The sequence below is a fragment of the Mastigoproctus giganteus genome, chromosome 9 (genome assembly GCF_048544385.1).
Source record: "Mastigoproctus giganteus isolate SK-2022 chromosome 9, ASM4854438v1, whole genome shotgun sequence".
In the NCBI taxonomy this organism is placed as follows: domain Eukaryota; kingdom Metazoa; phylum Arthropoda; class Arachnida; order Uropygi; family Thelyphonidae; genus Mastigoproctus; species Mastigoproctus giganteus.
Window position 1 is genome coordinate 27,192,562 of NC_143583.1, and position 27,886 is coordinate 27,220,447.

The following is a 27,886-nucleotide window of genomic DNA, read 5'->3' on the forward strand; positions in this document are numbered from 1 at the left end:
GCTGATACACCTAAAACTCTACAATAATGGTATGGTTGTTGTTGTTGTTGTAGGATGCAAGGCAGCATGGGTAACCTGATGGGGGACAGAATTTATAGTTTCGCCACTGAAAGCATTTATACTTTCTCCACTAAAAATTAAATAAAAATGCAATTAACATCAATTATAGATCCATATACATTTCTTGATTACTGTACATTATTATTTACAATGAATCCAATCATTAAGCAAGCAATCACGCGGACTTCAACCAAAGTCCACTGCGCCTCAAGTCCTTTAACCGAAGCACGTGTGTTCCTTCAACCTGTAACTGACCACTCGGCCATGTCAGGCATATTTCTTTTAAAGATTATGTTAAAATGAATATTTTATGGGGAAAAATTATGCAAACAATACATTTTATGGATAAAGCTTAAATCTAAAATCAAATACAAAGTACGGTTTTTTATTTAAAGTCGCAAACATCGCAAGATTTAGTCGTACAACAGCAGATTGCTTAAAGAAATTATCTAATTTTGTACGATTATTACAACATCACATTTTGTGCCACAGATCGCAAGCCGACTTTTCCGTGTCTTAAAGTTATTAGGATTGTTAAGAGATAATAATTAAATTTCTTAAATCTCTGTAATTTAGAAATAAACAGTACTTTACATCTCAGTGCAATTGGACTTATAAGCCAGTGTACAAGGTCACAAAAAGTTGTATTGTTAGCTTTATATTCTAGCAGGATAACTTTGCTGTAACAGATAATTTTGATGATTTTATATTCAAAGCACGGGAAGAGGAAAATCAATCGCCGAAATATCTTTTGAATCCGTTGTAGGAAAATAACACAAATTAATTCGCCCGCTTGAAAAATTAAGACTATAATTGCTTAAATGATTGGATAAAGTATATTGGATTTCTTCCGTCTGAGTGAACGATGATATCGTGGGGTCCAAGGATAGGTATGGTTGAATTTGAGGGCTATATCCTTTGCGATTTCATTTAAAAGGTTTTTGGGTTGGTTTCAGTGTCGGAGAACAGATGCTTTGGATCTAGTGCATCTTCTCTCTTTCCTTTTGTACCGTCTTAATTTAACCTGAAAAAATTCCTTTACATCATTGTCTGGATTCTAGTCCTTGGATCTTTTCCATCCAGTGTGAGGATGACTGTGATTATACCAACTGTGCTACCCACGAAGGCATATTACTTAGAAACGACAAGTATTAGTAGGATTTGGCTCGTGCACACTACATACGAGCCAAAAATGGTTCGAAACGCCTCCTGGAATTTTGTAGTTATTCGCCACGGTCAACTCAAGCATTTGTATTCCAGCATTGATAATCCAGCTGCCTCAGGCTAGAACCATCTTCTATGTTCGTGTGGGTGATAGCAACTTTCTTTTGATTTTTGAATGCCACTTCCCAATGTTGACTGCTCAAAAGTTATTAAAATCGTTTTAGCAATTAATATTGCGATCATTTAGCTATTTTTCACTCCTTCTCTTGTTTCCTGAAAGAAGTTTTTGCTAAACTGACTTATTTGAAAGTTTAAGGAGTGAATGCTTCTCATATTTAAGTGTTTTCACTGTTATTATTATCATGTAATATATGTTGTATTGTTATATTTATGCTTTGCAGCACTGTTTAGATTATTCCTGTAATGTATGTAATGAAGAATAAATAATAATAGATTTACATACATAAGAAACAGAACATTACTGTCATCTAACCATGTGTCTCCTACATAACTTTGAAAAACATCTTTATTGGCACACATCGAGGGAATCTTCTAGTAACTACAAAAAAAAAAAAAAAAAAAAAAACCGGTCTTTTCAATCGAAAACACAGAACACGCAACACCTCTACAAAACCCTGGATTGCAGTTTGTACCGTAAGGAGCTTATGTTGTTGTTGTTGCTTAAGGGTTTGCAACTCAAGGGCATTAAAAGCCAAGATGTGCTTTATGGAAGGAGCAAATTTGTACAGGTACTAGGAGAAGGAAAGAAATGGCATTCAACTGATTTCTTGTAATCCACTGTTATTTCTTTTACTTTACTTCCTTTTACTTCTTTAATTTAGCTCAGCACACGAAGTTACACCTCTTGAAGCCTGCTAGGAAACAAACAGATCATGAGGGAAAATTTTTTTGGCCTAAATGCTTTCATGTATCATGTATAACTGTCTGAATCAGCATGGTACAATTCTGAATGTCTGCCCATGATCAGTTTTTCACGGTGCATAACTTTTGAAATACGCCGGCAGTTCTGAAAATGTGTACATATATATAATGAAATGAGAGAATAACGAAACATCCACAACAAAATCACATTATAATGCTAGTGCATATAGGTCTGGAAGCCTTTTTTTTTTTTTTTTTTTTTTTCCAGGAAGGATATTGATCTGTTGCAACGGGTGTAGAGAATAGCAGCGAGATTAGTGAGGGGGAGCAAAAAGGGTGCCTTACCAGGAAAGGCTTCAGTTCTGCAAATTGCATCCTCTGGAGACTACGCACCTGCGAAGAGAGCTGATTGATTGTTTAAGGCCCTGAATGAATTGAATAAGCTAAATGCTAATGGCATCTTCCCTCTTGCTACAACAGCACATATGGGGGGGCATAAATTTAAATTGAGAAAGGATGATTGCAGAATAGATATGCGGAAATTTGCTTTCAGCCATCGTGTAGTTGAATGTTGGAACAAACTTCCATTTGGTGTTGCAGAAGTGGGAATAAATTCAAGAAGGAACTAGACAATAATTAGAAGGGTCGGACAGGTTATTTAGGAAGGGGGGGGGGGTTGCCTGGTGATGTATAAGCTTGCTTTCCTGCTTCATTTGCTACTAATATAATAATGTTCAATATACATGAATATAAAAACTGAAGTATAACACATGTCATGTAAAAGTTTGTGGAAATATTAACTAATATATAAGTTCCAGTGTAGGTAGGTTTATGTGTCTGTTTTTTTGTTTTTTTTTACACGTCTGGGAAAGTGCCATCTGATCATGAAGGTTTCATAAACACTGCTTTACTAGAAAAACATCTTACATCCAAGCAGTGGGTTTCGTTACTCACCATTAACTGAAATGAATTTTCACTAAGCTATTTAAATTTTAGTTTCTCCCTCTTCCTCATTTCACTTTGATGATTATTGCTAATATGTTGTTATTTTATTGCAGTTATTGTCAATTATTTAAACTAATGTAAAAAATTAATCATGGCTGGAAAGTTCAAAATTGTACCATTCTTACACAAAACTTACACATATGAAAAGTTTGGGAAAAATTTTATCTCTCCTGTTCTGTTCGATTCCTAGCAATTTTTAATATGTTTGCGTTTATCTTATGCACCGAATTCAGGAGGAAGTTGAACAAACGGAATGTCAAGCGAAAGAAATAACAGGGGATTGCGAGAGAGAACCTCTGAACGGTTCCCCCTCCCCACCTTTCCGGATGTAACTATATGAGGTGAACAGTTTCTAAAATAGAAACGTTTCTATTTTAAAAATTTTCAAAAGTTTCCGCTAACTTTTGAAAAATTGAAATAATCACTTGCAATATATGCAACCTATCAATATATTGTGTTTCCGATATTAGTGTTATTACTGGCAGTGGCAAATGATGCATAAAAGGAAGCTTGTACAGCATCAGCAAAAAAGGGAAAAGAAAAATCCTGCTCACCGCATTTATCCATCATCCCTAATAATTTGTCTAATTCTTCCCTAAACTTATTCAAATTGAAGTTTGTTCAAACAATCAATCACTCTCTGGCTGGAAGCAAAATTTCCACATTTATCCTACAACCATCCTTTTTAAATTTAAATTTGTATCCCCTTGTGTGTGTGTGTCTGTGTTGCCCGGGCAATAGTAAGGATTTAGATTACTCAATCCATTAAAAGCCTTAACACTTCAGTCAGACTTCCTCGAAGGTTCCTTGTTTCCAAGCGCTGCAGTTTGCAGAACTGAAGTCTATCACGGTAAGAGTACCTTTTTGTGTCTTTGGCTAATCTGGTTTCGTTTTGCTGCAACCGTTCCAAGATATCCATTAATTTTTTTATGGGATCATTACGTTTTAGATGTAAATTTTTTTTGGAATCAATACTAAAACTATAGCGCGAGAACAACCAACAACATGGAAGGGTGTCATTGAAATACCAAAAGAAAACCGCTGTTTCCCACATGAGCATAGGAAATGGTTCTTGTACTAGACAGCTAGGTGATCAACGCAGGAATACAGTAGTACACGCGCTTGAGCTGATTAGAGATCATGTGATCACTAAATACGGCGATGCTCTTTTATTATTTTCCATTAAAATTCTCTATCTTATGTGGCCACGGCATAAAAACAGTACGTGCCGTTTCGCCTAAGATGATAGGAGTTTGTCTTCTCAGAACCTACCTCTATATTACGTCAAAATTACATCAAAAATCAAATAGGCGAAACGGAACGTTGTTATTTAAATTTTAGTCGCATCAGTGACTTGGACCATATTGTGACATTGTGTATTATACGTATGTCTGAACAAGTGTGTGTCCACGAGCCGATTTCTATGGTTCCAGAATGAAAACGTTGAAAACTCATGGGAGAAAATCTTACTCTCTCTGCCTGAGATCGACTAATTATAATTCCGATTGAAGAGGTCTCTAGAAATTGTGACGGACTAGAACCCAAATGAGTGACAAGTGGGGACACCACTATACTGTTACAGAGGCTACAAAACGTGATGCCACAAGGTGAAGCACCATGGCTCATGCCCTATTAAAAATCAAATCACAAAAGCCACAAGGTAAACAAGTCACATGTAAGGGCTTTATATAATGTGTATGCGTTTGTATTCATCTGACTGCAGTGCTCATTTTCCGTTTGGTTTTGTTTGTGCTTTTATAAGTTTGTATAACTGATTGGCATAGTGCTTTTATAATTTATCAGCTGGCATAACTGGTTGGCATTATAAGTTGAAAATCCATAAATTATCAAAATGACTTACATATGGCTGAAATTCTATTCAAAAATTCGCAGAGAAGCATTTTCAGCGAAAATAACAAATAATGCGACTTTAATTTGAGTACAGCGGTCCAAAAAGTTAAAAAATCTCGTTACGTAATTTGTGAATGTCTCCCTCACTCCCCTTGTTGAAGGCTGGTACATAAAATTATACTTCCTACGCTATACGATTAATAGTTCAATTAATATCTAAATATCGAGACATTCCAATTGAAGAAAGATTTCAGACCTCTACTATGGTTAATATAATCTATGCTTTTAAATGATATTCGTACACGATGCACTATTGTAGTAGGACAACGACAACCAAACATCTCATTTTTGATTGAGATATCCGACTGTCTTGACAAAGATGAAACGGGACGCCGAATAATCTTGTTTTTTTTCAGCAGCGCCATTTTACTTAAAAGTTGCATTAAAATTTCGTGTTACATACATATTTAGTAAGCGGCACTTTTTTTTTTTTTTTCAATTTTATCAGTTGTTTTTCCTCTTCTTTTTTTTTTTTTTTTTTTATGTAAACCCCAAACACGAGAGGTATTAGAACCTATAGTACTTAGTACCGTGCTTGGGTTGGATGTTGAGAAGACGAGAGAAGACATTTGTTGACATTAGACTTGAACTTCTGTAGATTGTAATTTTCAGGAAATACGTATGAAGAAAGGTTGTTCCAGAAAACGCCAATTGAATGAATAAACGAGGAAAATGAAAAGTTGGTTCTGTGAGTTTGAAATTGGACAGTAAATGGATGTTGGCTGGTGGTGGCACCTGTTTGCACTATTTTTAAAGAGAGAGCGGGAATTATAGAAGCCAATTCAGAAGAAAAGTGCCCATGGAAGTATCTGTAGAAGAGGCATGCAGCAGAAACAGTACATCTATGAGACAGCGAGTGGAGAGACTGTTAGAGATGAATCATTAATTAACCTGACTGCCCTCTTCTGAATGGAACCAAGAAGCCTGAGAGAGGTTTTGGGGGCACCACCCCAGATGTGGGAACAATATTCCATGGCAGGGCGGATTTGCGATTTATACAGAGTGAGCAGCTGTTTGGAAGTAAAGTAACGCCGAGAGCGAAAGAGAAAACCAAGTTTTTTAGATGCAGAGGAAGCAATATTTGTAATGTGCTTGTGCCAAGAGAGATTAGAAGCCAGGGTAATCCCCAAAAGAGATATATCATTTTGTCTAGAAATTGGAGTGTCACCAAAGATAAGCATAGGAGCGGAAGAATCCTTTTTACGAGATATAAGACAAGACTGAAGAAGTTTTAGTAGGATTGAAATCAACTAAGTTGTCTTTGCCCCACTGGAGAATTACATGAAGATCACCATTTAAGGAATTGGTAGCAGATTTTCGAAAAGTTGAAGCTGATTGAGCAGGACAAGGTTTCTCAAAATGGAAAGTGGAATGCAATGTGTTATCATCGGCAAAACTATGGATAGGATTTCCAGTCAATGGGAGAAGGTCATTAATATACAAGAGGAAAAGAGTGGGGGAAAGAACTGAATCTTGGTGGAACTGAACCTTCTAACTTCTCCACTGGCATTAGTGGAGAAGTTAGAAGACAGAGAGCTATCTACCATCACCCTCAGTGAGCAATCAGAGAGAAAACTGAATAACCAATTACAAAAAACAGTTGGCAAACCATAAGATGGAAGCTTTTTTAGAAGACCTTTATGCCAAACACAATCAAAAGCCTTTGAGATGTCAAGAGCAACTGGTTTTGTTTCACCGAACTTTTCCGTTGAATTAGTCCATAAATGGGTAACATAAGCCAGAATATCACCAGTGGATCGACACTGACGGAATCCATACTGGCGATCGTTGATCAGACGGAAGGTTTCTAGGTAGTTTAAGAGTTGGCGATTAATTGATTTTTCTTCTCTTGACAGTATAATGGTTTCATTGTCTGTCACTCATTTAAAGAGGACAAAGTTCGAGTTCTGTCATAGACTAAGAGGAATTTCTAAAGGTTTCTTTAATATTGTTGGCTAATTTTGGGCGTTGGGTTTTTCATCCCGTTCAATATGCAAATTGGCCTTCGAACACACATATACATGTACAGACATAAAAAACAAACAATAAATACTCTTTATGTACAGTGAGCTAAATCGAACATTATTGTTCTATAAGCCTTTCACGTCCAGAAGGTGGTCAGCGGTTAACAATGTAAGGCATGTTAATAATAAGCAAATCAAATTATAATAATCAAAACATACAAATAAAATAAAAGTCAAGAATTATACAAATATAAAATCGTAAACTACGGTTTCAAAGGATCGCTTGCATCAGGTTCTAGATTTCTTGGAGTTGAAGCAGGCTGAAGAATGGTTTCACGATACTTTTTGTCAGTGGCGAATCTCTTAGGATCTGTCTGGTTCCAGAAAGATGGAGGAAAAGTTGTTTTGCTGTGAACTTGTCTGTTCGAGGGGAACAAAGGGGTGCTCTTACTAAGAAAGGCTTAAGTTCTGCCAATTGCAGCGCCTGGAGAGTAGGCACATGCGAGGTGATCTGATTGAGGTGTATAAGGCCTTGAATGGGTTGAGCAAGCTGAATTCTGATGCGATTCTTCCTCTTGCTCAGATTAAGAACCTGAGGGGGGACATAGATTCAAATTGAGGAAAGACAGTTGTAGAATAGATGTGCGGAAATTTGACTTTAGCCAGTGGGTAGTTGATTGGAGGAGCAGACTTCCATCTCTTGTTGTGGAAGTTGATAGCCTAAATAAATTTAGGGCTGGGCTGGACAGGCATTTGGATTGAATGGAGGGGTGAAATTGGAGCTTTTATTATTATTATTATTATTTTTTATTTTTTTGTTGGTTGATTCTGCATAAGCTTGCTTTCTTCCATCGTATGCCTCTACTAATGCAAATGTTATGCAGAATCTGTTGTTGTAACAGAATAGTACAGGTTCCGTCTCTGGTCAAAACCTGTAACAGAATAGTACAGGTTTTGACCAGAGACGGAACTAAGCAATCCTACGCCTGGGGCAATAGTATTAGGGTCATCGACGCCCGGAGGTAACATGTCTCCCCTGATTTTGATAGATAATTCCTTCCATTTGCACCCCTGAAGCTCGGCGCCTGGGGGAAATTCTCCCCTTCACCCCTGAAAACTTTATTAATTTATAAAGATTACTATAAAATAATTTAAATAATACAATGAATATAACAAAACAAAAATATCAAAGAAAAATAAACTTACAGGTATACGTTTATATCTACAGAGAATGTATTTCTGTATAAACTACAATGAAAGTACATATACAGTAACTACAAAAAAAAAAATTAGAAAACCGTTATTAAGATAGTTTACGTTTATATATCTAGTATAAAATCATAGAAACAAAATATTGCGAAATATGGTACTTTTAACATTATAAACTAAAAATATGCAACGAAAATATATTATTTTAATTGAATTTTTCTCGCGCTGAAGGACCTTTCACAAGAAGCTACTATTACAGGCAGGGTAAGAAAAATTCATAGCGCTATTTCTATATTTAGATAAGATTCTATTAGACAGTACTCGTGAACGAATTGGAGAAGTTGTAAAGGAGTTTACAGATTTTATATCTTGCAGAATTGATAAAACATGATTTTTCAAATATCTGTTGAAATATCAACAGATATCTAAAAAATGTTTGTCCTCCAGTGGTTAGCACCAGAGGACAAAGTGGAGGAAAAAATCAAAAATGAAGTAATTTTAAAATATATAACTGGTTGAATTCGCCCTTAAAATGCTGTAACAGGACTGACGCCCCGCTCACGCCATCCTAGTTCCGACTCTGGTTTTGACTTAAGGTCAGGTGGCAGTATTCGCCACGAACACTGTTCCTAGTTGTTTGATTTTTTGGTTTGGAGTAGATAACACAATGGAGCCATATGGGCAACGTCGCTGATAATCTGAAATCCAACGTCAGTTCGATTTCAGATTATCAGCGTGTTTATGTTGACACTATTCGGACTAAAATACTTATAACCTCTTATATTTATAACATTCAGTTTTATAAGTAAGATGAAGTATATAGATAATGTTTCCATTTAAAAGTATTTAAAGGAAGAAATCATAATAAAATTATTTTTACTGATTTAATGGCATTCAATAGACACGAGTCTGTAATGCACAACAACAACACAAACATATCATAGTAGGGCTGCAAGAGCTATTTTATTAGGGCTGTGCAAGAGCAATGGATACTATGTCCATAAATTGCTTATGTTCTCTGGTTGATTTGCCTGTTCTGCTGGACGAAAAATCCGACTTTCGAGCAAGGGACGAGTAGCCTTGCTATCTATTCCCGAGACTGATAACTCATGAGTGAAGTTAAGTAGTATGTAGAAGTGTGTAGACGTGACTTTTACATTTAATGTAGAAGTTACGTGCTCGCGATTCGCATGCGCACTGCGCAGCTCGTGTTTGGTAGGTGTGTCCTTTTTTTTTTTAATATGTTCGTCCAATTTGTGTGTATTGACGACTGGTACCATACACAAGTTGTCAACAGGAAACACTTCTGTACTGATTTCGATTTCTCTTTTTTAATCGCATTTTCTTAAGTACTTTAAGCCCTTTAATATTCCTCTCCCTTCCTCAATTCAACACTGCAATTAGTTTTATTTATTTATTTGTTTCCTCATTGAAACCTTGAAATAATAACAAAATGTTCTTCTGATGAGAGTGTGAATTTAATTAAAGAAGAAAATTCAGAGCTTTTTTAAAGAATTTGCGTGACCCACTTATTTATATACGGAAATAAAATAATTATTAATGTTTTGTTCGCAAAAGTGAAACAATGAATTAGAAAAAAATTAATGTATTCATCTTTACTAAAGAAATATTTTAACAATAAAATAAATTTTATAAATAAAAAGAAACTAAAGATTAATTTTCCTGACTTTTAATGCCGCAAATTGGTCAGAAACGTCCCTGAAATCAATATTCTGTAGTCGCTTTTTCGATGCTTAGTACGGCCAGATCACTTAAGTTGATCTTGTTCCACTGATGCTTTTAGGTAAGAGAGAATTAATTTTAATTCACGGTGCCCGTTGGCAAATACTCCCTACACTCCCTCCCTTCCCCATCTCTTAGCCATAGTTAATGCCATAGTTTTAGCGCTTGCATCAACGCGCGTAAAACAGTCTTGATATGAACCTGATTACATCCTTACTGGGAGTTTTAATGCCTTAGCATAAAAATCTGAATAGTGTAAAAAAATAAAGAGAAAATGTGCTTTTCCCCTGCTAGAGTATTCTTTATAAATACGAGGTAAATAATGGTTGAACATTTATGAAACTATAGAGAAAAACAAAAGTGACCTATGGAAACACATAATATATATAATATAATATAATATGTAAAATGTAAATAACATTTACTTAATATAAAATTAGTCGTTTCACATTTATCCACAAGGAAAGTCTTTCCAGGAAGTGTAAGTCACCATGTAGAAGCTTGCCTTGCTTGTGCTTAAAGCTGTCACTGTTTCACGTTTTTGATCCGAGAAACTCAGGTTTTTCTTCATATAAAACGAACAAACCGAATATACAGATTTACAAACACGATACAGTGACACTTCATGGCTTCAGTTGCCTCGTGGCTTATTCTAAACAGCTGCAACCAACCAGTGTCACTTAAAGAATTTTAAGTGCCTGTATACAAATAAGAAAGTGTTGCCCGACATCTCTATACGAAAAGGTTCCACCGAGACTCTAAAAACCAACCGTTCATCGTGTATAATTTCTATGCAGAATGATTTGCAAATCGTATTCATCTCTGTGGTCAATATTCAAGCAGAATTTTTTTTTTTAAATCCTTCATACAGAATTTAATCAGATCATTAATGGACAAGGTTAGCACGAAGCTCGACATATTGAAGTTGCGTCAAGGTCTTTTAAGCAAACGTTATTCGAATTTAAAAATAAGTAAAATAATTGTATACTCCAAAATGACCACACAGTCCGAGAAGTTTACAAAATAGAGACTATCGTATAAGAATATTATCTTATTTTGTGGTATTGTGTGACTTAACTACTCGGCTATAGCCATTATTGTATGATAGAATAAAAACAGCATAACATTTCAACTGGACACAATTATTAGATAGAAAAAAGACTGTTTCCCTGTACCTGAGTTGGGTAAAAAATATTTCTTTGGAAGCAAAACCTAACAACAGACATTGCTCAAAGTGGAAACTTCTGAACATGGAGATGTGCCTGGATCCGCCTTAGTATTTGTACTAGGCACCATAAATTCATGGTGGACCCTGTGGCATATCTAGAACTTTTGTCTCCTCCCAAATTTAAACATGTCTACCCTCTCCAGTACAGAGCTTTCTGTTGGTCCTGAATGTAGTAAATTTTCTGTACCACATTAACTTATATCATAAAATCTCCGAATTCTTCCTCTCCTTTCAGCCTTGCAACCTAGGAATTTTCTCGGTTGCTATCTTTTTTGTCCCGGCTATGCGTTGGAAGACAAAACGAAGCACTATTAACATATTATTAGGGCAGGTGACGACGTGTAAAGTGTTTTTTTTTTTTTATTATTATTATTATAATTTTTTTTTTTTTTTTTTTTTGTTTTGGCTGATGCTATACAAGCTTACTAACACTAATGAAATGCGTGGGACATAAATAAATCTTTTTTTTTGTGGTTTCTGTTTCAAATTTATCATTTTAATATTAATAGTTGGGATTACTACGGAAAGAATAAAAAATGATAAAGGGAAAATGCATGCATAAAATTGTGAAAATACTGTTTAATGAATAAGGTAAGACCGGAAAAACAAATGCAGAACATAAAGAGTATGAATATACAGTAGTTATTTTTTTTTGTATGATGATGATGAACCTTTACCTCTTACGTTGCCAAAACGACTAATGATTTTATTATAGTTCTTTTGCTTTGTTTTTTTTTTTATTAGACCGGGGTTCGAACCCGTCACCACCAAATACGGAGGATGCGGAAAGGTCATTCAGGGAATGACCACCGCATATCCCGGAGCAATATGGCCTTAGTTGCTAATGCTCCTAAAAACCAAAAATAACAAATAACATTTGCTTTGTTTTGAAGATTCGGGCAACTGCCAAGGGCAACAGATTTCATATTTATAAGGAAATGGGGGGGGGGGGATACAAATAAAAGAAGTAGAAAAATGAAAACACAGTTGTGAATCGTCTAAGTAGTAGTAGTGGCATGTGATGCAAGAAAGCAAGTGTATGAGCTTATGCAGCATCAGCCAAAAAAAAAAAAAAAAATCACACCATTCCCTCCAAATGCCTGTCCAGTTCCTCCTTAAATTTATTTAACCTATCAACTTCCACAACGACAGATGGAAGTTTGTTCCAGCAATTAACTACCCGCTGGCTAAAGGCAAATTTCCTCACATCTATCTTTTCTTAATTTGAATTTATGCCCCCTCAGGTCTGTAATCTGAACAAGCCGAAGGATCACATCAGAATTCAGCGTGCTCAACCCATTCAAGGCCTTATATACCTTAAATTAATTTCCATTGCAGGTTATTCATTTAATAAATACATTTTAAGATTTTCTAGTATAAGAATATTATCGCATTTTGTTACCAAGTGTGTTTTATAATGTGGTCAGGCCAAAACAATAAGCAACAAACGGTGATATATATTGTATAACAGCTCATTTTGTCATAGAGCACTTTTGTTTTGTTTATATTCCAATTACTTCACTTTTTCTAACTTTTATTGTTTGATCTTATTATTATTATTTCATATCCAGGAGAAAGCGAGGAGCGAGCATATAGCAGATACGTGTCCTGCGAAAATTCCCTCGCGAAATGACCTTTGGGGGTGTGTATAAGAAAAATTACTGAAAGCACGTGCTTTAAAGTAATCTACCACCTTAATGCAATAATCTATCTCTAATAAATCCTAGCTGCATCCTCAAGTAATTTGGAAATCCGCTAAGATTCTGCAGATGGCCCCGAACAAGCTGCGATAAATTCACTGAAATACATTATTTTTGTATTATTTATTATATTTATTATTAGTTTTAGTTTTGCTAAAAATAAATACTCAAAATTCATGAGGTCACTGCGTGCTCATTGTTTTTTGCTCTCTAGCGACACGCCCCCTGTAATGCGGAAACTGTAGGAAACCTGTGATTTAATCTGTGATGCCGAATGGCTACGCGACCATCGTAATTGACATGAAGGAGGCGTGTACAACTTATCATTTCCTCCAGATAAATTTGGATTCTCGTTCTGAACATCAGTAGTTTTGTATGTGCATGGAAAGTACTATAGGTTCGGCGTACATGATGTTTTCTCGAGCAACTTTTTACCCAAGTCTATTTTATAATGTCGTTATGGAAAAGGTGACGTCTCGACGTTGGTATGACCGTATTGACGATACTGTTATCCTAGGAGCACTGCCATTCAGAGGTTTGACGTCAAAGGCAGGTAGTAATTGCTTAACCTTGAAATATAGTATCTGATATTTCTCCAAGAATTAAATGTAGTGAAAAAAAAAAAAAAAAAACTCACTACGCGCGAGAAGAAGTACCACGTTTAGCACTAGCTTTCTTTAATTACGCGAGTAACAGATAAATATCATTAAATATTAAGCCGGTATATGTTGTGCATGCATGACGCATTTCTCTTTTTTTTTTTACCCTTTAATTGCTTTTTCAAAAATGTCTTAGGGATTCAGCGTGTAATTGCATCAGACAAGAGGGAAACAACATTTCATTTTGTAAGTGCTTTGATTTTTCGAAGGTGATAATAAGCATTGATTGGTTTTGTATAGATTTTGGGAAAAGGTGATTTGTGAGTAAACGTACTGTCGTTTGGAAGGGACTATGTTGACTTAATATTGGAGTAAAATTAGATTAAATGTTAAAATTAATATTAGAGTTAACCAGTGTATGTTAGCATCCTGTTAATACCCGTAGTAAAGTTATCAACAGAGTTGTTGTGTTTTACGCTATTTATATTAAACGAGTGTAGGCTGCACGTGGTAATTGATCTACTCCAGTAATTTTCAAGAATTAGCGAAACCAAATGTTTATATCAGCATCATTCGTTGCAAGATTTGGCCGGTGGTGAAACTACCATACAGCCACTGCTGATGTATGTTGTTAAGATGAGCGTGGGTATTGTTTGACAATTAACCAGTTAAACATGTTGGCTAATTTGCGAAACATAACTTGAATAAATGCTATTTTAACCGACGAGTGTGTGAAATATCATGAGAAATTTCAGATATATAATTTTTAGAATCCCTAAATAATTATAGTAGTAAGTACTGTAATTATTATGAATATTAGGTACATCTTACAATAGGTATAATGATATTCTTTTCTTTTCAAATTTCATAGTTTTCAGGCTGTGTATATTTGTTTTTATTTCCTGCTATGACAATATAAAACTCAAGCCACACTCTTTTAGCATCATTGATTTTTATGTATTTTGTATATTTTATATGTTATCCTTATGCTCTCCTTTTTAATCCTTATTATTTTAAACTCTTTTTCATGCTAATTCTGTTTGTAAAAGTTAGTATTATTTTGAATGTTATAAATTTTAAATAAACAGCAACTGTTCTTTCTTTTTTCTGTTGTGTATTGTATAGAAAAAATTTTATGCTGTGGATATTGCATCTCAAATTTTGGGGTAGTAGTAACAGCAAAAGATGCAAGAAAGCAAGCTTATATAATATCACAAAAAATAAACAGGTCACCCATCCATACCCTCCAAGAATTTGTTTAGTTCTCCCTTGAATTTATTCAACCCATCCACTTCCACAACAGATGGAAGCACATTCCAATGATCAACCACTTGCTGACTGAAGGCAAACTTCTGCACACCTATCTTGCAACTGTCCTTTCTTAACTTGAATTTATGTCCCCTCATGTGTGTAGTCTCAGCAAGCGGAAGAATACTATTAACATTCAGCTTACTGAATCCATTCAAGGCTTTAAACACCTCAGTCATATCTCTCTGCAGGTGTCTGGTCTAGACGCTGCAATTTGCAGAACTGAGACCTTTCTAGTAAGAGCATCTTTCACTAATGTGTTGCCTTTCTCTGCACTTGTTCCATAGATCTACATTCTTTCTAAGGAGAGGCCTCCAGACCTGTATACAGAAATCAAGATCCAGCCTAACCATGGCCTTGTACAAGGAGATAATCACTCCTTATCCCTGCTAGTGATATTTCTGTAGATCACTGAAAAAATCCCATGAGATGATCTGGCAGCATGCGTGCATTGTCAGAGAATTTCATATCTGACTTCACAATTACCTCCGGCGCCTCCATAGGCAGGAGCGGCAGTGCGTAGCACACGCTTCTTGATTAAACAGGGGTTCAAGCCCATGACCACCAAATACAGAGGATGTGGAAAGGTCAGGAAATGACCACCGCATATCCCCGGAGCAATAGTGATATTTGGTTTTTAGGAGCATATGCTCCTAAAAGCCAAATATCAATGTCATCACAATTACCTCTAGGTCTCAGTCCATCACAATTACCTCTAGGTCTCAGTCCATCACAATTACCAGCCATTTCTCAGCCCATCGGCCCAAATTTTCCTAGATCTTGTTACAGTAGCTCACACTGAGTGTCATTAATCACAATGCACACCTTTGTACAGGGCCATGCAAATGGGGGGGGGTGCATTGGATGTGCTTCACCAGGTCCCCAATCTAGGGGGGGGTGCCCCAATTGAAGGAGCCATCAAAGTCTCAACATAAATAAACAAGGCCCCTTAACCCCTTTTGCATCCATGCCTCCAAGTACCTTTACACAGTCCTACCTTTGTATCATCTGCAAATTTGACATTAAGCCTGTTATACCTTCATCAATATCATTGATAAATATAGAAAATAACAATGGGCCCAACACCAAACCCTGGGGGACTCCTAATAACATTAGTCCACGAAGAGCAATGTCCATTGATAACCACTCTCTGTCTTCTTCCACTTAGCATTAATAGAGGCATATGATGCAAGCTTATGCAGCATCAACCAAAAAAAAAAAAAAACACTTCCATTTCACCCCTCCGTTCGTTCGAAATGCCTGTCCAGCTGAGCATTAAATTTATTTAGGCTATCACAACAAGGGATGGAAGTCTGTTCCAACTACCCGCTGGCTAAAGGCAAATTTCCGCACATCTATCCTACATCTCTCTTTCCTCAATTTGAATTTATGCCCTCTCAGGTGATTATTCTGAGCAAGAGGAAAAATCCCATCGGCATTGAGCATGCTCAAACCATTCAAGGCTTTATACCCCTCTATCAGATCACCTCGCCGGTGCCTAGTCTCCAGACACTGTAATTTGCAAAACTTAAGCCTTTCTTCATAAGAGTAACCCTTTGTTCCATTCACTAATCTTGTTGCCCTTCTCTGTACTCGTTCCAGCAGCTCTACATCCTTCTTGAAATGAGGCCTCCAGACCTGTATACAGTACTCAAGGTGTGGCCTGACCATTCCCTTATACAAGGGAATAATCACCTCCTTATCCCTGCTAGAAAAATTCCTGTATATCATTGACAAGACACCATGAGCTACTCTTGCAGCCCATCTGCACTGCTCAGAGAACTTCATATCTGCCTGCACAATTACCCCCAGGTCCTTTTCATTCTCTACCACTGTCAGTGTAATACCACAGAGTTGATATGTTGCTCTAGGGTTGCTGTTTCCCATATGTAGTACTTTACATTTGTCAATGTTAAACTTCATTTTCCACCTCTCAGCCCATCTGCTCAACCTTTCCAGATCCTCTTGCAGCAACGTACTGTCATTAGTGTCCTTAACAACCCTGCCAAGGACATTAAACTTGATATACTATCATCAATATCATTTATAAATACAGAAAACAAGCCGACCGGGCTAGCCGAGTGGGTAAAGTACCTGCCCGGTAACCCAAAGGTCGCGGGTTCGATTCCCGCCTCGGGCTTGGATCAAAGTACTGCAAAAACCTTGGGAGGTGCAATATGGCCACAGAAGCCGATGCGCCAACAACTACCAAATCAAAAAAAAAAAAAAAAAAAAAAACAGAAAACAATGGATCCAACACTGAACCCTGAGGGACTCCACTAATAACATTAGTCCACAAAGAGCAATGTCCATTGATTTCCACTCTCTGTCTTCTCCCACTCAACCATCCCTTTATCCATAGCAGCAATTTGCCTCCAATGCTACACTGCTCCAATTTGTGCAGCAGTCTTCCATGTGCAACAGTATCAAAAGCCTTTCTAAGATCCAAGTATAAAATATCAAAGTTATTCCCTGCATCCAGTTCTTTTGTGACTGCATCATAGTGTCCAATCAAATTGGTCAGGCAAGACTTTCCCTTAACAAAACCATGCTGTGTCCGAGCTATAACTGAAGTCTTGTCTAGATGATCCTGCATTGCTTCTTTAACCAGGGCCTCCATTAATTTTCCTGGAACAGGAGTTAAACTCACAGGTCTATAATTACTTGTGTCAGCCTTTGACCCTCCTTTGTGAATTGGGGTCACATTTCGACATCTCCAGTCCCTGAGTCCAAGGAAGCTCTCATAATTATGGCTAAGGGTTTGCTTACTTCCTTTGCTGCCTCCTTTAATATAACTGGATAGATCCCATCCACCCTCAGGTGCCTTTCTTGTGATTTATCTTCATTTTTTTTCTTCATTTTCTTTTAATTTATCTTCAACAATTTCTCCTCCACTTTACTCTCAGTTATTACAAGATTATCTAGCTTACTGCCAGAGTTAAATACACCTCTGGCATTCCCCTCACTGAATATCTCCTCATGTGTGAATGTCGATGCAAAATATTCATTTAGTTTGTTAGCTACCTGAGCAGGATCATCAACAGTTGAACTATCGATATCAAGTGGACCAATCTGATTCATCCCCTTCCTTCTAGAGTTTACATAAGTAAAGAACTCTTTTCTGTTTTTCTTTGCATCCCTTTCCAAAGATTTCTCGTAATCTGCCTTCGCCTGCCTAACCTCCTTTGTAACTTGGTTACAGATCAGCTTATATCTATCATAGGTAGAAGGTGGTAGATGACTTTCATCAACCGGTGAAATACCACCACTTTGCTTATTGGAGGCTTGAAGTGGTGAAACCCATGTTTAGTCTGTAGAGCAAAGTTTCCGGCACCCCCCCTCCCCCATACTTCTCCTTCAACCCATGCATGGTACTAAGTACTATAGGTTTTGATACCTTTCGTGTTTGGGTTTTTCATAAAAAACAAAAATAAAAAGGCTTCTGTGTCACATGTTAATTTATATGTATTCCATGCATTTTTCTTCTCTGCCATTTGTCTCATTAGTTCATCTGACATCCATTTAGGCCTAAACCTTGAACAATATTTCTTAGTTGGTATGTAAAGCCTAGTAGCTTCCAAGATAAGTTCTTTGAATGCTTCCCATTTTGAGTTTTCTGTTGGTAACATCATCAGTTGGTCCCACTGTATAGAATTTAAATACTGTCTCAGACCATCGTAATTGCCTTTATGAAAGCATAGACCCTTCCCTTTACCCCTGATGGTAGTTACCTCTTTGAGTAAATCCCACTTCAGCACACTGTGATCACTGCCACCTAGTGGTTCCTTTATCTGCATATTCTTAATGCATGAAGAATCACTACTGATAATCAGATCAAAAGTATTACTCCCTCTAGTTGCCTCCCGAACATGCTGATGTAGAAAACAATCATCCAATAAATCCATAAAAGCCTTGCTAGTGTGTGTGTGCGAGTGACCAACCCACACACCTAACCATTCCTTTATCAATAGCAGTAACTTTCCCTTAATGCCACATTGCTGCAGTTTGTACAATGGTTTTTTATGTGCAACGGTATGAAAGCCTCTCTGAAATCCAAGTATATGATGTCAGAATTATTTTATCTCCAGTTCCTTGGTCACTGTGTCATAGTAACCTAACAGATTGATTAGACAAGACTGCTCCTTGACAGATCCATGCTGTGTTTGCAGTATTGCATACCTGTCCAAATGGTTCTGCATTACTTCTTTAACCAGTGATTCCATTAATTTCCCTGGAACAGACGTTAAGCTAACAAGTCTGTATTTACTGATGTTGCCTTTTGAGCCCCTTTATGAACTGGGGATAAATTCATACGTCTCCAGTCTATAGGGACCTCCCCTGAATTGAATGCTCTCATAATTATGGCTAATGTTTGCTTACCCCCTTTGCTGCCTGCTTTAATATAAATGGATAGATTTCATCTGCCCCAGATGTCTTTTTTTATGTCCATCCTGAACAATTTCTCCTCCACTATTCTTTCAGTTATCACAAAGTCCCTCGTTAGAGTTTGATAAACTTCTGGTATCCCCAGGGCCGGGTTTAACAAGCTACAGCTTATGGCTTCATATTACAAGAGCCTTGCTCCATTTTAAAAAAAAAAAAAAAAAAAAAAAAAATCCTTTTTTAATATTGTCACAGGTGAACTGTAAACATCACAAAAAATTATTTAAATAAAAACGAAAGAATGTGCAAATGTAATAATGAATTTTATATATATATATATATATATATATATATATAATTCATTAATATATATAATTTTAAAAACATTTAATTTTGTTATTTATTTAACATAAGTTAATAAAGAATATGCACAAATGTAACTTGCCTTATAATAATACATATTACATGCCTGTTGAAGCCTGTTTAATTGTACAGCCCATTTAATTTATTTTCCATTTAAAAATTAATTTACTATTATTTTGTGGAGGAGGAAGGACCTCATGCATGTTATAACTTAGGGCTGTAACAAGTTTAAATCCGACCATGGGTACCCCCTTCCCTAAAGAATTCCTCGTGTGTGAATGCAGATGAAAAATACCTATTCAATTTGTCTGCAACCTGAGCAGGGTCATCAACAGTTAGGCCATAGACATCAAGTGGCCCAATGTGATTCAAACCCTTCTTTCTAGAGTTTACATAGGTAAAGAAATCTTTGCTGTTTTTCTTGGCATTCTTTGCCAGAGACGTCTCATAATCTGCCTTAGCTTGCCTGACCTCCTTTTTGACTTGATTACAGACTAATTTATATCTACCATAGCTTTCTGTATCAGCTGATAATTTATATGCATTCCATGCACTTTTCTTTTATGCCAGTGTCTGAATAGTGTCTGGAAAGTAAAATCTCCCATTATGAGACATTCTGATTTGCTGGCCTACTCTATTTTCCTGTGTAGCTGTTTGGTATATTCATCACAGTCATTAGGCTTATAATACACCCCTATTCTCAGTTTTGTTTTCCCAATGCACACCAAATTCCCCAACATTGCACTCATCATTCATTTTAACTGGAGGTACTGCCTTAGATTTAATATGCTTCTTAACTAAGAGCATAACTCTTCCACCTCTCATATCTTGTCTGTCCTTCCTGTATACATTGTACTCCCCAAATTCAAATTCAACATCACTTATGTCTGAGTGATACTGTGTTTCTGCTATTCCTACAGTGTATTCTATTTGATGACTTAATCAGTACTTCAAATTCATCAAATTTATTTACAGTGCTCCTAGCATTAGTGTACATGCAAGTATGCATGCATATGTTCTTAATCTTAGTTACCTTAATACAGCCAATGTATTCATTTGTTCTATGATAACACATCTGGGCCTGAAATCCCTGACACCTTGCTTTCCAGGCTGTTTCATATACATTCACTTTCACCACTGCATGGTGAAAAGTGAATTTCACCACGTTTTTTTTTTTTTTTTTTCTTTTTTAAATCGACATCAGTTCCTTATCCCTCTTTAGATTAGTCCTCTCTCTCTAATTCCATTTTTTTTTTCACTAGATATCATTTTTTCACTTGCAATAAGGAAATATAAAGATAGCCTTGAAGATTAAGGAAATTCTGGTGTTTCCTTCTCTGTAGTAGCAAAGCATATTCCAGGAGGTTCCAGTGAACGTTGCAAAATACATTAAAATGTATTTGGCAATGTGCTCTTTTACACTGTATTTTGCTTTGGGTTTAGATTTCAATAATAATATTCTTGCACTGGTGTATTGCATTCACTTTGTACATTGAATATTTCAATATGTACCCCAACTCACAAATATGAGGAAAATTTTTTACTTGAACACTTACTTGAACACTATCTCATTTCCTGGTAGCAGATTTAGCAGTTTTTGGGGCCTTTAATATGGAAAATTTTTTTTGATTTATAAAAATACACCAAAATATAAAATTACAAATATACACACCTTCCTATATAAGGATTAGGAAAGCAGTATATTTTTTAGCAAATTAATTAATTACAAAGTACATAAGCTTAATGCCAAGAGCATTAATTATCCTCTGTGACAACTAGGTCAGAGTTTGCAGTTAATTATTCTGACAATGAATACAATCATTACCTGGATTTAGTAGTCACACAGGCTTAACCACAGTCCATTCATATGCATTACTGCACTTTTGCTATTCTTGACTTAGATATAGTAATGTCTGGGTGACCACTTCTGAGGCCCCTAGGTGGCTGCTTACCCTGCCTAGTTTAAATCTACCACTAACTGTATCTGTTATTAAGTTTTCAGTATTTCTATTTGTCTGGCTTGCTCTTTGTTGTTGTTTCTTTCCCCACCCATCCATGAAGATGTTCTGTAATGGTCGTTGCATTTTTACAGATATTTGGCTTGACAGATATCCAGTTTGGTTTGAACTGATCTATGAATAGCTTACTTCTTTCATCTCTTCAATGTGATCATTAAGTGGTACTTAAAACTTATTAGGTGATGATTAAATCACTCTACTGTTGAATGCTTAGTGTTTCAGTTACAAAGACATTCAGTTATTCAAGCCAATGCTTAATTTTGGTTTACTTTGTAATCTATTACACAATTAAATATCTCTTTACCCTGAGCAAAGTGTTCTACTTCCTACTCTTATAGCGCCTCCGTAGCCGGGTGGGAAGGAGCAGCAGTGCGTAGCACACACTTCTTGATTAGACCGGGGTTCGAGCCCGTCACCACCAAATACGGAGGATGCAGAAAGGTCAGGGAATGACCACTGCATATTCCCGGAGCAATATGGCCTTAGTTGCTAATGCTCCTAAAAACCAAATAACAACAACAACCTACTCTTATATGAAACTAAAATTAGTTTATGCCAATGGTCTCAACTTTCTGTTGGGACATTGGCCAGTAAAAAAAATAAAAATAAAATTTTATACTGATTAACACTATTGCTGGACTGAAATTATTTAATGACAATTTTAAATCTGCAGGCAGAAACTATATCTGTGCCTGTGAACCAGTGCTGGGTCATAGGCTACCGGTGACTACTGGTTTGTTTAGTTTTTTTTGTGCCAAAGCATTTATGATTATGAGGTATTAGTGTGTTGTGTGTCAATACTATGGTTGGTTTGCCTGTTTTGCTGGATGAAAAAAACGGAGTTTCTTGGGGAACTGTGCATGCTCTCACTAGACTAGCTAACACTGTCATGGTGTGAAAAAAACCCATAAAATACCTCCTATCTCAAGTGGATTTGAACTCTGGCCGTTTTCCTCATAATGTAGAAAGACAGCAAATGTAACCATGGTACTTACAAGGGTGTAACTTCTGGTTTCTTTCATCTAACAATATATCAGTTTTTTTCTTTGTGGTATAAATAACCAGCTATGAGTAATATAATTAATGAATAAATCAGTAGTTATTATGAATGAATCACCTCCTTATGATCATGAAAATGGGCACTGGGAAATTGTAGTGCATAAACTCATGTCCACTGTTGGTGTAGCATAGACTTTATTATCATCTCTAATTTATTTAATTATAACAATGCTGTAAAAGTTGTGGTAGAAGAATATGCAAAATTTTTATTTTGCTTGGGAAAAGGAGATATAATATAGATAGGTCAAAAATATTTCTTAAGATGAATTATCAATCCATAACTATATTTTTGAAAGTTATGTCCCTTAGTATAATTCCACACATTGTTTCCTCACAACAGAACAGAACACGTCTCACTGCCATTTAAGATTTTCTGCATGACCTAATTTTCTTTGGGGGAAGAATTTGGGGGGATTGTCCATGTCAAGTTGGTGTAGTAAATTCAGTTTACGAAACAATTTGGTAGCTGTGACAGTTTGGCGTGTGACAAAGCAAAATTAAAAATGCAAACTTTTAACGTGATGTGCAGTAAATGTTTAATTTAGTGACTATGATTCAGTGAATACTTAATTGATTTCTGGTTTCTGTATGATGCACTGATTTGTTGTGCATATGCCTAATTTGTCATACAGAACTGTCAGAACAAATTTTCCTGCATCAAATTGACGTGATCCCATCTCAAGAGTGGACATAAGACATATTCGGAATCTATAGTATGAGTGATAAACAAATAAAAAATTGGAGTAAATATTGCAGTTTGCTGAGATCTTTCAGAGTATACAATTCTTTATTACTTTTTTCATTTAAAAGTTTTGATTAGTTAGTTTAGAGATTGATAAGTTCATCAATCTCTTGACTATGCCGTGTTATGTTAAATACATTACTTTAAATACAGATAAACTTTACTTTGTAATAATAATCAATCTTATACCACTAATCATATTTCTTAAGATATATCCCTATCTCAGTTTATGCTACACATTTTTTCTTCAGTAAATTATTTGTGGAAAAAGTATCAGTTTACATACATAATATGTAAGCAGTAATTTCTTATATGTTGCAGTTAGTAGATGAAGAAAGAGTCAGAGGAGTTGTTTCTATGAATGAAGATTTTGAGCTGCGATTATGGGTGACAACAAAAGAGGTGAGTTCATAGAGAGTAGTGTAAAAGCTGAAAAGCTCTGTAAAATAGAATTTGTTTTAGTGATATTCTGATTATTCTTTTAGTTTGAAAGTAGTGGATAAAGTTAATAATAATAGTACCACTCATTAGTAGATGAGCTAATATTATAACGATATAACATACCAACTATGTAGTACTACACTCAGGGTAGCGGAAAATGAAAAAGACCTGGGGGATAATTGTGGGTGTCAGATATGATGTTTTCTGTGCAGTGCAGATAAGCTGCTGGGATAGCTCATGGGGTTTAGTCAATGATACAAGAATTTTGCTAGCAACAATAAGGAGGTGATTATCCCATTGTATAAAGCAGTGGTTATGCTGCAACTTGAGTTGCAGCATAACCACTGCTTTATACAATGGGATAATCACTTCCTTATCACTTCTTTATACAATGGGATAATCACTTCCTTATCACTTCTTTATACAATGGGATAATCACTTCCTTATCACTTCTTTATACAATGGGATAATCACTTCCTAAAATGAGGTCTCCATACAGGTCTGGAGACCTCATTTTAGGAAGGATGTAGATCTGCTGGAATGGCTGCAGAAAATGGCAGTGAGATTGGTGAAGGGAATGAAGGGTAGTCTTACCAAGAAAGGCTCAGTTCTACAAATTGCAGTATCTGGAGAATAGGCACCTGTGAGTTGAACTGATTGAGGCATTTAAGGCTTTGAATGGATTGAGCAAGCTTTCAGGATAGATGTGCAGAAGTTTGCCTTTAGCCAGCAGGTGGTTGATTCTTGGAACAAACTTCCATCTGTTGTTGTGAAAGTGAGTAGTTTTAATACATTCAAGGTGGAACAAGACAAACTATTTTGAGGTGATGAGCAGGTGTTGTGGGTTTTTTTTTGGCCGATCCTTGCTTTCTTGCACCGTTTTCCACTACTAATGACTTGAGAGAAAAGAAAGTACTCTTTTAGTTAAGAGGAAAGGAAAGGAAATTTAGACCCCCCCCCCACACACAAAAAGTGGGTATTTACAAATAATAATAAAGTAAAACAGGTTAGGTTCTAGGCAGATAATTATATCACTTAGACACAGGTATCAAGATGTAAAATACTAGTTGTATGAGACAAACTAGAAATTATTTGAAAAGTATATGAGCAAAGGGAATTTACTAGCAAGTAAATTGGAAATCAATTAATAAGTTTTTAATGCCATAGTTTAGTGAGAATCTGTCAAACATCATTAGTATCTGATGAAATTAAACAAGAGGGGGGGGTTCTTTTGTAAGCAATCTGTGCACCTCCCAGCCCATGAACTGCCAATGTCAATATGGTGAAACTTGAAAAGCTAAGAGTTTAAATACTGCAAAAGCAGATTGATGCAATAGTGGATTATCTATGATTCTCTGTGTAGGTATTTGGAATTCTTCCGTGGCAGTTTAAGAATCCACATTTCAGTTGTTGTGGCAAGTGAAATGAAAAGTTATAGTAAATCAAATTTGAGATGCATAAAGGGCCGCAGAGAAGGTTTAGATATTGATGTACTTCAAGATAATATTGACTTAACTTTACCTACATTAGAATCAGGTTTCAGCAGCCAGAATATTTTTGATAATTTTTGATCAAGCCTTCAGTATAAAATTGAAAGGAGGATTAAATCCAGAAAGACACTTAGAAATGTTATGCTGGATGAGAGTAATACAATTATTGCTAGATAAAAAATGATGCATTGTATTTTCTTTGAATTTAAAATACTTAGTTTGAGGATCCCACAGATAAATGTCAAATTCACCACGAGACCATGATTCATGTGTAAAAGGTAGATCTCAGGGAGGAATGAACATACTAGTGTAGTAATACTCTTTTTGGTAACAAGATATTGATCTAAGGTTTTTGTTGAAAAAAAAAAGAGGCATACTTGTGAGATTCCAGTATGAGCATGTCTAATTGCAGCTTTATCCTGAGTGCAAAATTGAAAAATCTCATTTTCAAGGAAAGATATATGATAAATCCTTTAATATGGTAATATTTTGAAAGCTGAAGAAGAGCCTGTATAGATTGAAGAGTGGATGAGATTTGAAGAGGCACAGCAACATGCAAGTTATTCTTGGGGTTCCAAGAAATTTTAAGAAAATTTGGGGAGATAGGTGTTTATGCATTTTTTAAGGGCTTTAATCAAAATGAAGAGACAGAAATTGAATCAGCAAATTAAAATAAATACTGATCGCTATGGATCCCCTCCAACCACTCAGGTTCCAGCACTTCTGGAGTATCTGTATTAGATATTCCAGATGCTATTTAATGAGTGCGAGTCTAAGTTTATCATAGTTTATTTTATGCTTCATAACATTTGCTTCATTATTGGAACTGTTTTAATTAGTAAGTTAATAAATAACAAAATAACATTATCTATGATTTATAAATTTTTTAAATTTATAAATTTAAAGGAGATTTGGGACAAAATGTATCGATTTGATCTGTCAGTGTGGCACCAAGCACTATGTAATGCATTCATATTAGAAAGTGGGCCCCCATATCAAATAACATGCAGGTGATTCCTTTAGATTAAGACATGGGAGGAAGCAACTTGGCTTCTGCAGCATTAATGAAAGCCAAATTTCAATTCAGAGACTCATAATATGTCACATAGAACATATAATGGTAGACAATATTTTAAAGAGACTCGAGCTATACAACATAGCCCAAATAAAAATGTCAGCCACAACCATGGAAGAATCGCTGTCTCGTTTAATCAAACACATTAGAAACTACTGTTCCAGCACTTCTGGAGTATCTGTATTAGATATTCCAGAAGCACTCTGACCCTGCACTGTACAGATATAATGGAGAGTGTATAGGGAATAGGAAGCATATGACAAATTATTCTATTTTGTTTTTCAGCTTTTTTTTTATTTTTTGAAATTAATTCCAAAAATTTGTATGCTTCTATAAGTCGCTTGCTTAAATTTTAGCTAATTAGTAATTTTCCATGTAGAGCAGTGTTTGAACACTTTAATTTCAACAAACTATTTTTTTTTCTGTGGGAGTGGGTAAAGGTTAAACGAGTAAACTTTTTTTTTTTTTTTTAATTTAAAACCCAAGAAGGTAGGATTAACACAACTGAACTTTACTTGACAGTTTGAAAATGTTTTAAAGTATAATTCTTCAGTTTGCCATTTTTTAAGATAAAATCTGCTATTATAATTTTCAGCATTTTAAGTCCTTGCTATTTTTAATTATAACTATTATCACATGTAATAATAAAAAAAATTAAGTTGTTATATATTTTTTATGCAGGAATGGGCTGACAAAGGTGTTAGATTTCTTCAGCTCAGTACAACAGATATATTTCAAGCACCAAGTCAGGAAAAACTTGCAAGAGGTGTTCAATTTATTAAGGAATTTGTAAATACAGGTAATAGTGTATATGTACACTGCAAAGCTGGGAGAACAAGAAGTGCTACACTTGTAGGATGCTATTTAATGAGTGTGAGTCTAAGTTTATCATAGTTTATTTTATGCTTCATAACATTTGCTTCATTATTGGAACTGTTTTAATTAGTAAGTTAATAAATAACAAAATAACATTATCTATGATTTATAAATTTTTTAAATATGAAAATGAATGCAGCACAACTGAAAAAAGTATATACAATGAAGTATCTAATACAAAATAACACTTCAGCTGTGTTGATAAAATTTCATAATTTATTTATCTTAATTTAACTGTTTACTGCTGTGATGTGCTTTATTCATTTATGTTAGCTTTAGTCAGTTACTATTTCTAGATTAAGTTTCTGAATTTTCTTAACACATTCACTTCTTCCTTGTGCAAATATGCAGCATTGGAATTTTAATCACCTGGAGGAAAATCTTATTTTTGTCAAGCAACCTTTGCCGGATTTAATTGAGTCAAAAGTGACTCAATTAAATTTAACCTCAGCTAATTTAATTGAGTCAAAAGTGAGAAGAAAGACCAAATATGTCTTCTGCCCTTTCCAGTTCAGATTGACTTAATCCTGTGGGGTTTTCTATCCTACATCTGTCTTTCCTCAATTTGAATTTATGCCCTCTCAGGTGATTATTCTGAGCAAGAGGAAGAATCCCATCAGCATTGAGCATGCTCAAACCATTCAAGGCTTTATACACTTCTATCAG

The 27,886-nt window shown here is 35.6% G+C and overlaps 1 protein-coding gene across 1 annotated transcript in view; it reads left to right on the forward strand.

The window, feature by feature from the left end:
- Positions 1-13,638: 13,638 nt before the first annotated feature.
- The window catches only part of PTPMT1 (protein tyrosine phosphatase, mitochondrial 1), a 31,828-nt gene continuing 17,580 nt past the window's right edge, over positions 13,639-27,886 (forward strand). The window contains exons 1-3 of the mRNA XM_090381313.1: positions 13,639-13,711; positions 23,660-23,740; positions 27,026-27,217. Coding sequence (XP_090237439.1) covers positions 23,696-23,740; positions 27,026-27,217 — 237 coding nt within the window. The 5' untranslated portion in view covers positions 13,639-13,711; positions 23,660-23,695. The remainder of the gene's footprint in view (positions 13,712-23,659; positions 23,741-27,025; positions 27,218-27,886) is intronic.